This window comes from Gastrolobium bilobum, unplaced genomic scaffold (assembly GCF_033153095.1).
Source record: "Gastrolobium bilobum isolate Gb01-03AN ecotype WA unplaced genomic scaffold, APGP_CSIRO_Gbil_v1 utg5903, whole genome shotgun sequence".
Taxonomy (NCBI): Eukaryota; Viridiplantae; Streptophyta; class Magnoliopsida; order Fabales; family Fabaceae; genus Gastrolobium; species Gastrolobium bilobum.
In genome coordinates, this window is record NW_026899498.1 from 185,991 (window position 1) to 197,739 (window position 11,749).

At 39.6% G+C, this 11,749-nt stretch overlaps 1 protein-coding gene across 5 annotated transcripts; it reads left to right on the top strand.

Moving 5' to 3' along the window:
• The first annotated feature begins 1,172 nt into the window (after nt 1–1,172).
• Nucleotides 1,173–10,904, top strand: LOC133290709 (uncharacterized). Of its 5 annotated transcripts, none has more exons than XM_061488838.1 (3): nt 1,173–2,143; nt 10,199–10,237; nt 10,668–10,904. In XM_061488838.1, exons 1-3 carry the CDS (start codon nt 1,297–1,299, stop codon nt 10,802–10,804), a joined length of 1,023 nt encoding a protein of 340 aa, XP_061344822.1. In that variant the 5' UTR covers nt 1,173–1,296; the 3' UTR covers nt 10,805–10,904. The 5 variants fall into 5 exon arrangements, with proteins under 5 accessions (XP_061344822.1, XP_061344825.1, XP_061344824.1 ...); XM_061488841.1 differs by lacking the exons at nt 10,199–10,237; nt 10,668–10,904 and adding exons at nt 4,055–4,093; nt 4,523–4,693; XM_061488840.1 differs by lacking the exon at nt 10,199–10,237.
• Nucleotides 10,905–11,749: the final 845 nt, after the last annotated feature.

The window sequence follows — 11,749 nt, forward strand, 5'->3', positions numbered from 1 at the left end:
GGATCCTATTTTATTTATAAATAATTAAATATTATAAAATTTCTTAAAATAGACATGACCTGATGACTTTTGAGTTGAATGGTTATCCATAAAAGTGAGCATATATCTATAGAGTCAAATCACGCAGGTCCGATTTTATTGTAGTAAGATGTTCTTAGTTGGATTCAATTTTAAGACATTGAACAAGCATCGATGCAATTTCCTATCCATTATTGACTGCTCGATTTCCTTGATTATATTCTAATCATCCATTTTGAACGACGTAACTCCTTGCCTTCTTGGGCATCAGATCAATCTTTAATATATATAACATAATGTCACCCCGCATTAACAAATAATAATAATAATAATAATAATAATAATAATAATAATAATAATAATAAAAGATTATACTATACAAAGGTTCATTTAAAGCTTTTATTTTTTTGAAAAACATTGAGAATCAAATACAGCACCTATTACCTACTACTCCCCCTCTCACTACTAGGCTAGAATAATATTATGTCATTCTAAATAAAATGGTAGTGTTTTACTTAATATGTAAATTAAAAAAAATTCCATCAATAACATCTCCTTATCCTCCACCATTATCTTCCGTGGTCTAACAAGTCTCTCTCACTATAAAAATATAATCATATTTTTTAAAATGACACAACGTCCTGTCTTTTAAAAAGGATAAATTATTTTCTCTTTATATATAATTACGTAAATAAAAAATTTAAGTGAAGATTGACAGGAAGCAAGTTGGGAGGTTATATTTTAGGAAGATGCGGAATATTTCCGAAAAAAATATATATATATTTTAGGAAGATGCTTATTAGTTGGATTCGATTTTATCACATTAATCAAGCATCGATGCAATGTCCCCATTCAGTGCTTACATTCCTTGATTCCATTCTATTAAGAATAAGGCCTTTTCTATCTCTTCGAATCCCCTTTACTGCTTGCCTTCTTTGGCATCAGATTCTTCAATATTTTACTATAGTATAGATGCCACACACACATTAACCACACACACACAAAAAAAAAAATACCAAGGTTCTTTGAATTGAAGATTACAGAAAAGGAATGATGCAGCAACAAAACGATAATTTATGATATAATTTGTGCCCGATATAATTATGTATATAATAAAGTGGGAACAAATTGAAGGTCCCAAAGAAAACCTAGTATTCACAAACTTGGAGACTTTTTCCAGGACTGGTTATGGCTCTAATCTAAACCTCAATATATATTTTACCAAACCTTCCTTATATATATAAATAATATAGCCATTTACACATACATATATATTCAATGGGAATCAGTTACAGTACTCACGACTTTCGCAGCAGTTGTACTTCTTTTGAAGAAGGCGCCACTGGTTCTACAGAATCAAAATGGGGACTAGGTTTTAGTACTAATCTGGTTTTCATGGAAAAAGCAAAGAAAAACCTTGATAAAGATGTTTGGAAGTTGAATTACGACACTTGTACGTATTCTACCATCCGTAATTGTTTGGAAGTTGGTGTTGACAGCGTAAGTTTCTCTTTATATGACTGCGCTTATTATTTTAAAAAAACTAATATTTTTGTGAACTTCACAAGGATTGGAAGTGAATATGGTCTTCGAGGAGGGATAACAAGCTTCAAAACATCCGGGACCCACAAGTCCTTTATAAGGGTTGAACGAGATTACTTAATAGAGACCACTATTGTTTATTACGGAGTTTTCGAAATTAAAAGTCTTTTTGTTCTCGAAAAGAAGAAAAATGTTAACTCAGAAAATGCTTGTGTGGTGACTCTGGCACACTATTATAGCTCCATACATGAATTCTCAGGTATTTTTGCCGTGGCCGAAATTCGTTGCAATGAAGGTAGCAGCGGTTTTGATGTTGAAGTGAAGGGTCCTTACCAAGGCAGGACAGGTGAACTGCGTAAGGTTCGTGAAGAAACCATTCGCACGGGTATATGGTCGCATGGTAGGGAAAAGGCTGGCACTGTTACTAAAATTCGAGATTCCAATTCATCGTTGAAGCCTCAATCTCATTACCAGAGTGACGATATCGATAAAGTACGTCAAAACGTTAAACAGGCTTTCTTTTCGAGCGATGTCAAAGAGCAATCCAACAAAGGCCTTATCAATTCGACTGGATACACTGCAGGTTCTCTAAATAATTCTATCATATTTAAAGATTGTAAATTTTAACTTCTTAATTTGAAATATATGTAAGGTGGAAGTATTTTAATTTTCTGTACTTAGGGTTCAAATCAAAGGTGGGAAACACCCGCTTGTTACTAAGTAGTGATCACAAGACAAAACTTTGTTAGTTTAGGGACATTTGGTATAGGAAAAAAAAAAATTTATTGGAAACTTTTTTTACCAAGTTACGAAAAGATTAGGCCAAAAAATTTTCCGACAAACTTGTGTTAATTTTTACTAACTATGTAATTGGTTGATCACAAAAAATGATGGGAATCTTATCTAAAATTACCAAAATATCCATAAATTTAAATATTTGTTGAATTTATCCTGTAATCAAACGTTATAATTTACCTCTGCAGTATCCAATTACAGGCTTTAGACCCACTGCATGCACGAGTTGGCTTGTCGTACCAAGCATTCATTCTAATTTTCATAATTAAATATTATCCTCAACATAAAGAGTGAAGACCTTCACATCTGTAAAAAAAGATTACACATCTGGAAAAAAAGCTTTTGGTTCAGACGAAATGTGTAAGAACCCGCACCGTTAATTAAGGAATTTAATTAATTAATTATGATAAATTAGAAAATAATTCCATAATTAATCCTAATATTTATGATAAGCTTAAATAATTATGGTAAGTGAGTAATGATGTTGAAAGTCGCTTTTCTGACAGTTCTGTCACTCGATATAAATGTGTACCGATGAAATATCCCAGAAAATTATAATAAGTGCATGAATATTCCTAGAATAATATGTAGGACTGTGATTTCAAGTTTCAAGTTAAAATAATGAGAACTGGTGCCAGAACTGATACTTGCTATGGAAAAGCGCGTATCGGAAAGGTGCTGCGAAAAATATAATAAAAAAATGATAAATCTTAGAATAATGAGTAGGTTCAGAATCCAAAGTTTCGGATTAAAACGCTAAGCGTAGCAATTAGCGCTAATACTGTGTGTTTAATTCTTAAGTGACTATAAATACAACTTTTGGCACATAACCCTAGGCCGTATTGGCTTCCTACGTGAGTCTTTAGCAGCTGAGTGTCTCTCTTCTTTTCATCTTCACCTTCCCTCACTCTTTTGAACCAAAGGTGCCTCTGGTTGTGTGTGTGGAGGTGCTGAGTTTAAGAGTTGGTTTGAGCGAGCTTGGTTCTTTCATTGAGATCTCCAAGGGGTGATCTTTGGTACAAAGAACCAACCTTTGATCACCATTTTCGTGCACCTTGTAGTCAGAATCGTTGGAGCTGGTTGGTGAGCTCTAAGAGCAACCTTTTTCTGAGTTTGAGCCTTGGATAAGTGTTACCAACCTTGATCATGAGTTTACTTGGTGTAAAGGTGAATTCTGGCATGTTAATGAGTTAAACAAGTTCGTAATCTGTATGTGAACTTTAAAGAGAATAAAAATGCATGCTTGGACGTTTTAATGGGTTAAAAACCCAACCTTTGGAGAGATATCTCGCGAAATGCAGAAACTGCATTCTGTCGCGAAATATCTAGATATGGTATCCGGATATGGGGTCTTGTGATATCCGAATATGGATATCCAGATATGATATTCGGATATGGGATATCCGGATATGTCCCGACAAATATCCGGATATTCTGGGAATTTCAAGACAGTGTCTGTACTGTTCATACAGAACTGTGTAATGGGTTTGTGGACCCTAGATTTAGGAAGTGGGACTTTTGTAATAATTAATCTAAGTCGGAATCTAAGTGATTAAGGGCTTGTGGCTTTGTGAGAAGCCTAAAGAGATGGAACGTAAAGGAAAGGCGTTGCCTTTATATTGTATGCTTGTAGAGTATGATTATTGATATGTTAATTGGTCCATAACAGATTGTGATTCTGCTGTGTTTGGACTTTGAGCTTGTGTGAACTCTTGGCATTGGATAGTTAGCTTGCAAGGTAAGCTTTCGTGTCCTCGTTTTAGCCATTGTTGGTTCCACCATACCCCATGGGGGAATGGTTTATATGCATGTTTTGTTACTTGTTTTGATATTTGAAATAATTTTGAGCTGTTAAGTGAAAATGCTTATGATATGTATGTAGTGTTCACCCGATGGGATGTGATCCTAAGGGTAGGTACGGCATGGGCGCGTACTGTGTGGGTAATAGACGTATTCCTACATTTCTTTGGCCAATAGATTATTTATGACACACATGACATGATTATTTGTATTTTTCATTGATTTGGAAATAATATTGTTAAACTGCTTTTGGAACTTATATTGCACATGTAAGTGAGCTTGGGGTGGAAGATCCTTGAGGACCCCTTGTCTTACTGAGATTTCTTGTTTAGAGATCTCACCCCACGTTTGGGGACGCTTATTTCAGGTTCAGGTAACTTGGGGGCTGATGCCTCTGGCGGCAGGAGGCCATAGCTTAGTTGATTATATATGTTGTATGCTGACATGACTGGATATTGGATGCTGTTTATGTTTTCTGCCATTATTATGATGTTTGAGTTGAGACTCTTGTTGGACTTGTTGTCTTGTTTGGTGAGCATGGGGTTTGTCCATGCCGCTTTGATGTTAGCACTTTTCAGCTTGAGTTGTATAAACTATCAGGTTTGTCCGCTCTACATGTTGTAGTTCCGTAACTAGAGACATATTTATGTTATTTATATATTGAGGAATTTCAGTTAGCTGTCTTTGCAATATACATACAGGCGATGTTTTGAAAATGATTTAAGTAATCAAGTTGGTAATGAATAATGACGTCATAATTGAAAAGAAAAAGATATTCAACATTTTTAATTAAGTGCAGCTTAATACGATGATATGATAACAATCCGGATATAAACAGGGTGTTACATTTTATGGTATCAGATTCTGGTTCTAGGGAAAAACCTGTATGTATTGCAATAACTAGGATGCTTGGTTGTGTCTTGTCTTGTGTGTTTGCTCCGTTGAGTGTTATTATGATGATGCATATGTGATCACATTGCGTGGGCCCGATCAACTCATAATTTGTGTAACTTGTGCAGAGTCATGATAATACCCAGGAGAACTCGCGAGACTGCTGAGGGTCAACCCGACCCAATCCTGACTGCATTGGTTGAGATGCAGGAGGCCACTATATTGGCCAACGGGGCAATGATGGGCGTCGTTCGAGAGGCGAACCAGAAGGCCACATAGGATGCCTTGAGGCGAATCGGCTGGCGAACATGACCATAATGAGGGTCATGCTGGAGGAGATGAGGGTCGGTCCTGCTGTTGGCCAGTATCGTCCGCCACCACCTCCACCACCGCCGCCTCCACCTAGTGTTCAAGACAAGAGCCTGAGTCACATTGGTAGTGCTACTCATGTCACTAGGGTGGTGGAACCCTATTTTGAGCCTGCTAAGGACCATGACGTGAACAACTGTTGGCTGAATGCTTCTCGAAAGCATAAGCCACCTTCCTTTGATGGGTCTTATGATCCTATTACTGCGGCGACAAGGCTGCAGGCGCTGGACAAGATCTTACGGGTTATGCAGTGTACTGACTAGCAGAAGCTGATGTTTGCGACGTAGATGCTGGAGGGCGATGCCCATGAGTGGTGGATGAACACCTCTCACGCTTTTGAGATGCAAGGTCATGTTATGACGTGGCCATTCTTCGAGGATTGCTTTCTGGGTCAGTACTTCCCTTATAATGCACAGGAGATGAAGCAGGGGGAGTTCGACAGGTTGGTGAAGCGCTCGTTGTCTGTTGACGAGTACCTGGCCAAGTTTAATGAGCTGGTGAAGTTTGCACACTTTCGGATGGTTTTGCCTACTCCGACGTTCTTGGATGCTAAGTTCCGTAGGGGATTTAACGAGGAGATAGTTGATCGCCTTGCTGGAATGGCTTTAAGAGACTTCGAGACACTTGTGCAGCAGTGTCGGGGCATCGAGGATGTCTGTATTACGGGTAAGGCCAAGAGGGCCAAGATTGCTGAGGTAAAAGGAACAGGTAGTTCCACTTCCTGGAGAGACAGAAAGTTTGGGAGTAAAGGTAAGGGAAAGCAGTTTGCGACTAGGCAGGCGCCTGGTCAGTTCAAAAGGATTTCGTTACAGCAGGGAAGTTTTGCGAGGCCTCATTCCAGTCCTAGATGTTCGGGGTGCGGGAAGGAGCATGCAGGACGTTGTGCTACGGGGCAGCTGATATGTTTCCAGTGTGGCAAGGAGGGCCACTTTTCCAGAGACTGTCCGTCGTCGACGGCGAGAGCTGCAGCAGTTCTGTTGCAGATGGTTCTCTTGGCACCTACTTCGGCACCTGCAGTGCCACTTGCTACTGGACGTGTGTACACGTAGGATCACCAGCAGTCGGATAGAGCTCCGAACCTTGTCAGAGGTACTGTGTCTATTGGTGGTTCTTATATTGATGTATTGGGCATGTGATTTCAGCTGAAGGAGTTGCAGTGGTTCCCAACAAGATCGAAGCCGTGCTAGATTGGGAGAGGCCCAAGACGGTTACAGAAGTTAGGAGTTTCTTGGGTTTGGCAGGTTACTATCGGAGGTTCATCAAGGGATTCTCTGTGATGGTTCTTCCATTGACTCGCCTTACCCGGAAAGAGACTCCATTTGTGTGGACTCACGAGTGTGAGGAGTGCTTTCAGGAGCGAAAGGAGAGATTGACAACTTCACCGGTGTTGATCCTTCCTGATCCTGAGGAGCAGTTTGAACTTTACTGTGAAGCTTCTGGAAAGGGGCTGGGCTGCATTTTTGATGCAGACTGGTAGAGTTGTTGCTTATGCTTCAAGGCAGTGGAAGCCTCATGAGAAGAACTACCCGAATCATGATTTGGAGTTGGCTGCGATTGTTTTTGCTTTCAAGATTTGGAGGCATTATCTGTTTGGTATGCAGTTTGTCACGTTCAGTGACCACAAGAGCTTGAAGTATCTGTTTGATCATAAGGAACTGAACATGAGACAAAGAAGATGGATGGAGTTTCTGAAGGACTACGACTTGGAGTTGAAGTACCATCCTGGCAAGGCCAATGTGGTAGCTGATGCTCTGAGTCGAAAATCCGTGAGTCTATCCAGTTTGTCGATGGGTGACTTCGACGTCATTGAGAAGTTTCGAGATCTGAAAGTGACTTCCTTGTTTGGGGTTGCATTTCTCGAAATGAAAACTGTGAGAGTCAAGAACGAGCTTATAGAGAATATCCAAGAGGCGCAAGTATAGAGAGAGTGCCTGAACTATGTGAAGAACCAAGACGGTGTGTCTTGGAATGAGAATGGACTTCTGTTGTTTCAGAAGCGAATGGTGATTCCTCGAGGTCCTTTGACCGAAGAGGTTATAGAAGAGGCCCATAAGGGCCAGTTTACTGTTCACCCTGGTGCTACAAAGATGTATCAAGACTTGAAGAGGAATTTCTAGTGGCCAGGAATGAAGAAGGACATAGATGTGTGTGTCCAAGTGTTTGATTTTCCAGAAGGTAAAGATTGAACACCAGAGGCCGTCTGGTAAGCTTTAACATCTTGAGATTCCAGAATGGAAATGGGAGAGCATTTCCATGGACTTCGTGATGGGTTTGCCGAAGACTCAAGTTGGCCATGACTCTATATGGGCCATCGTGAACAAATTGACAAAGTCTGCCACTTTCTTCCGGTAAAGGTGATCTTCACTACAGAGCAGTTGGCCAAACTGTATGTTCGCGAGATAGTGAGGCTTCACGGGGTGCTCGAGAGTATCATCAGTGATAGGGACTCGAAGTTCACATGTCAGTTCTGGGAGGCGCTGCAGGGAGCTTTTGGGACTCAGTTGAGATTGAGTACAGCCTATCACCCTCAGACTGATGGACAGACTGAGCGGACCATCCAGACCTTGGAGGACATGTTGAGGGCTTGCACGTTGGAGCAGGGTTCAGCATGGGATAGGTACCTGCAATTGGTTGAGTTTTCTTATAACAACAGTTTCCATGCTAGCCTGGGCATGGCACCCTACGAGGTGTTGTATGGTAGGAGGTGTCGTACTCCTACCTGCTGGTCTGAGGTTGGATATCGTGAGTTATTTGGTTTGGACTTTGTCCAAGATACCACCCTGCAGATCGAGATGATCAAGGAAAAAGTTGAAGCAGGTGCAGAATCGCCAGAAGATTTATACGATGTCAAGCATCGTCCACTGGAGTTCAGTGAGGGTGAGCACGTGTTTGTGAAACTTTCACCTGTCACCGGTGTTGGACGGGCACTCGGAGTGAGGAAGCTGAGTCCGCGATTTATTGGGCCATACCAGATCCTTAGTAGAGTAGGACCTGTTGCCTACCGGCTTGCCTTGCCTCCGAACTTGGCTAACATCCACGACGTGTTTCACGTGTCTCAGCTTCGCAAGTATGTAGCGGATCCTTCGCACGTGGTGCAACCGGATGATGTAGAGGTTCGGGAGAACTTGAAAACTCCTGTCGGACCACTCAAGATTCTCGATCGTGGCGAGAAGCAGCTGAGGAGAAAAGATCATTCCGATAGTCAAAGTGCAATGGACAGGAAGAACTCCTGAGGAGTGTACCTGGGAGAGAGAGAATGAGCTTCTCCAGCAGTATCCCAATTTTCGAGACATGTATATTCTAATTTTGAGGACAAAATCCTAAAAAGATGGGGTGAATGTAAGAACCTGCACCGTTAATTAAGGAATTTAATTAATTAATTATGAGAAATTAGGAAATAATTCCATAATTGATCATAATATTAATGATAAGGCTTAAATAATTATGGTAAGTGAGTAATGATGTTGAAAGTCGCTTTTCTAACAAAAAGTGCAGATATCGGTTCGGCTACTCGGTATAAATGCGTACCGATGAAGTATCCCGAAAAATTATAATAAGTACATGAATATTCCTAGAATAATATGTAGGACTGTGATTTCAAGTTAAATTAATGAGAACTGGTGCCAGAACTGACACTGGCTATGGAAAAGCGCGTACCGCAAAGGTGCTGCGAAAAATATAATAAAAATACGATAAATCTTAGAAAAATGAGTAGGTTCAGAATCCTAAGTTTGGGATTAAAACGCTAAGCGTATCTATTAGCGCTAATACTATGTGTTTAATTCCTAAGTGATTATAAATACAACTTTTGGCACATAACCCTAGGCCATATTGGCTTCCTACGTGAGTCTTCAGCAGCTGAGTGTCTCTCTTCTTGTCATCTTCACCTTCCCTCACTCTTTTGAACCAAAGGTGCCATTTTTGCTCTTGGTTTATCTACCAAAACACATTTGCCTTGTGTGGGTTGGTCTTGTGAGGTTGTGAGTGGCTTCATTGCTGAGTTGTAGCCTTTGGTTGTGTGTGTGGAGGTGCTAAGTTTAAGAGTTGGTTTGAGCGAGCTTGGTTCTTTCATTGAGATCTCCAAGGGGTGATCTTTGGTACAAAGAACCAACCTTTGATCACCATTTTCGTGCACCTTGTAGTCAGAATCGTTGGAGCTGGTTGGTGAGCTCTAAGAGCAACTTTTTTCTGATTTTGAGTCTTGGGTAAGTGTTACCAACCTTGATCATGAGTTTTCTTGGTGTAAATTTTAATTCTGGCATGTTAATGAGTTAAACAAGTTTGTAATATATGTGAACTTAAAAGAGAATAAAAATGCATGCTTGGACGTTTTAATGGGTTAAAAACCCAACCTTTGGAGTGATATCTCGCGAAATGCAGAAACTGCATTCTGTCGCGAAATATCTGGATATGGTATCCGGATATTGATATCCGGATATGGGGTCTTGTGATATCCGAATATGGATATCCGGATATGGGGTCTTGTGATATCCATATATGGATATCCGGATATGAAATATCCGGATATGTCCCCGACAAATATTCGAATATTCTGGGAATTTCGAGACAGTGTCTATACTGTTCATACAGAACTGTGTAATGGGTTTGTGGACCCTAGATTGAGGAAGTGGGACTTTTGTAATAATTAATCTAAGTCAGAATCTAAGTGATTAAGGGCTTGTGGCTTTGTGAAAAGCCTAATATTGTATGCTTGTAGAGTATGATTATTCATATGTTAATTGGTCCTTAACAGATTGTGATTCTACTGTGTTTGGACTTTCAGCTTGTGTGGACTCTTGGCATTGGATAGTTAGCTTGCAAGGTAAGCTTTCGTGTCCTCGGTTTATCCATTGTTGGTTCCGCCATACCCCATGTGGGAATGGTTTATATGCATGCTGTGTTACATGCTTTGATATTTGAAATGATTTTGAGCTGTTAAGTGCAAATGCTTATGATATGTATGTGGTGTTCACCCGATGGGATGTGATCCTAAAGGTAGGTACGGCATGGGCGCGTACTGTGTGGGTAATAGACGTATTCCTGCATTTCTCTGGCTAGTAGATTATTAGTGACACACATGACATGATTATTTGCTGTTTTTCACTGATTTGGAAATGATATTGATAAACTACTTTTGGAACTTATATTGCACATGTAAGTGAGCTTGGGGTGGAAGATCCTTGAGGATCCCTTGTCTTACTGAGATTTCTTGTTTAGAGATCTCACCCCACGTTTGGGGACGCTTATTTCAGGTTCAGGTAACTTGGGGGCTCATGCCTCTGGCGGCAGGAGGCCGGAGCTTAGTCGATTATATATGTTGTATGCTGACATGACTGGATATTGGATGTTGTTTATGTTTTATGCCATTATTATGATGTTTGAGTTGTGACTCTTGTTGGACTTGTTTTCTTGTTTGGTGAGCATGGGGTTTGTCCATGCTGCTTTGATGTTAGCACTTTTCAGCTTGAGTTGTATAAATTATCAGGTTTGTCCGGTCTACATGTTGTAGTTCCGTGACTAGAGACATATTTATGTTATTTACATATTGAGGTATTTCAATTAGCTGTCTTTGCAATATATATACATGCGATGTTTTGAAAATGATTTAAGTAATCAAGTTGGTAATGAATAATGACGTCATAATTGAAAAGAAAAAGATATTTTGCATTTTTAATTAAGTGCAGCTTAATACGATGATATGATATCAATCCGGATATATACGGGGTGTTACAAAATGGTGTAAGGTTGTTTTTGTCTCACAAAACATTTTTTACTTTCCCTCCACACGGTGAGTTTTTTATTCCATGTTTTGAATGGAAAAATCTCAAACTCAATTCATGTGGAAAATAATTGGATGGGAGACATTTTTTCCAATCTTCAATTTAGTTCTTCTCCTACCAAACATTGCAAACTTATTTTCTCTACCACTCTTTCCAAGGCAAAAAAATTTTTGCATCGTACCAAACATATGGGAGGTTTTGTTTTATTTATTTATTTATTTTTCTTGAAAAGGTTCACTCTCACCTACTATGATCATATTAATTTTTACTTAATTCTCATGGTTTCAAACTTAATGTGAAGAATCAATTCAATCTAAAAACTTAAGTTATTGAGTGAGGTTATATTAATGAACTTATATATCTTTAACACACCTACTTACACGAGAGATCATTGGGCTTGAAGGGTGAACAATGTACATGCCCATCTACCTCTGTTAAGAAATTCCACAAGAGAAAATAGAGGCGATGAGAATTAAACCCCGTGACACCGAGGCTTTAATATCATGTAAATAACCAATTCATCAACCCAAAAGCTTATAAAAGCTAATAAATGA

Excerpts from the sequence above, each read along its gene's own strand:
- LOC133290709 (XM_061488838.1), top strand. The coding sequence starts at position 1,297 with ATGGGAATCAGTTACAGTACTCACGACTTTCGCAGCAGTTGTACTTCT. Across the intron at positions 2,144-10,198 it reads TTCGACTGGATACACTGCAG|CTTGTGTGGACTCTTGGCAT; the intron begins GTTCTCTAAATA and ends TTGGACTTTCAG. Across the intron at positions 10,238-10,667 it reads TTGGATAGTTAGCTTGCAAG|GTTCAGGTAACTTGGGGGCT; the intron begins GTAAGCTTTCGT and ends CGCTTATTTCAG.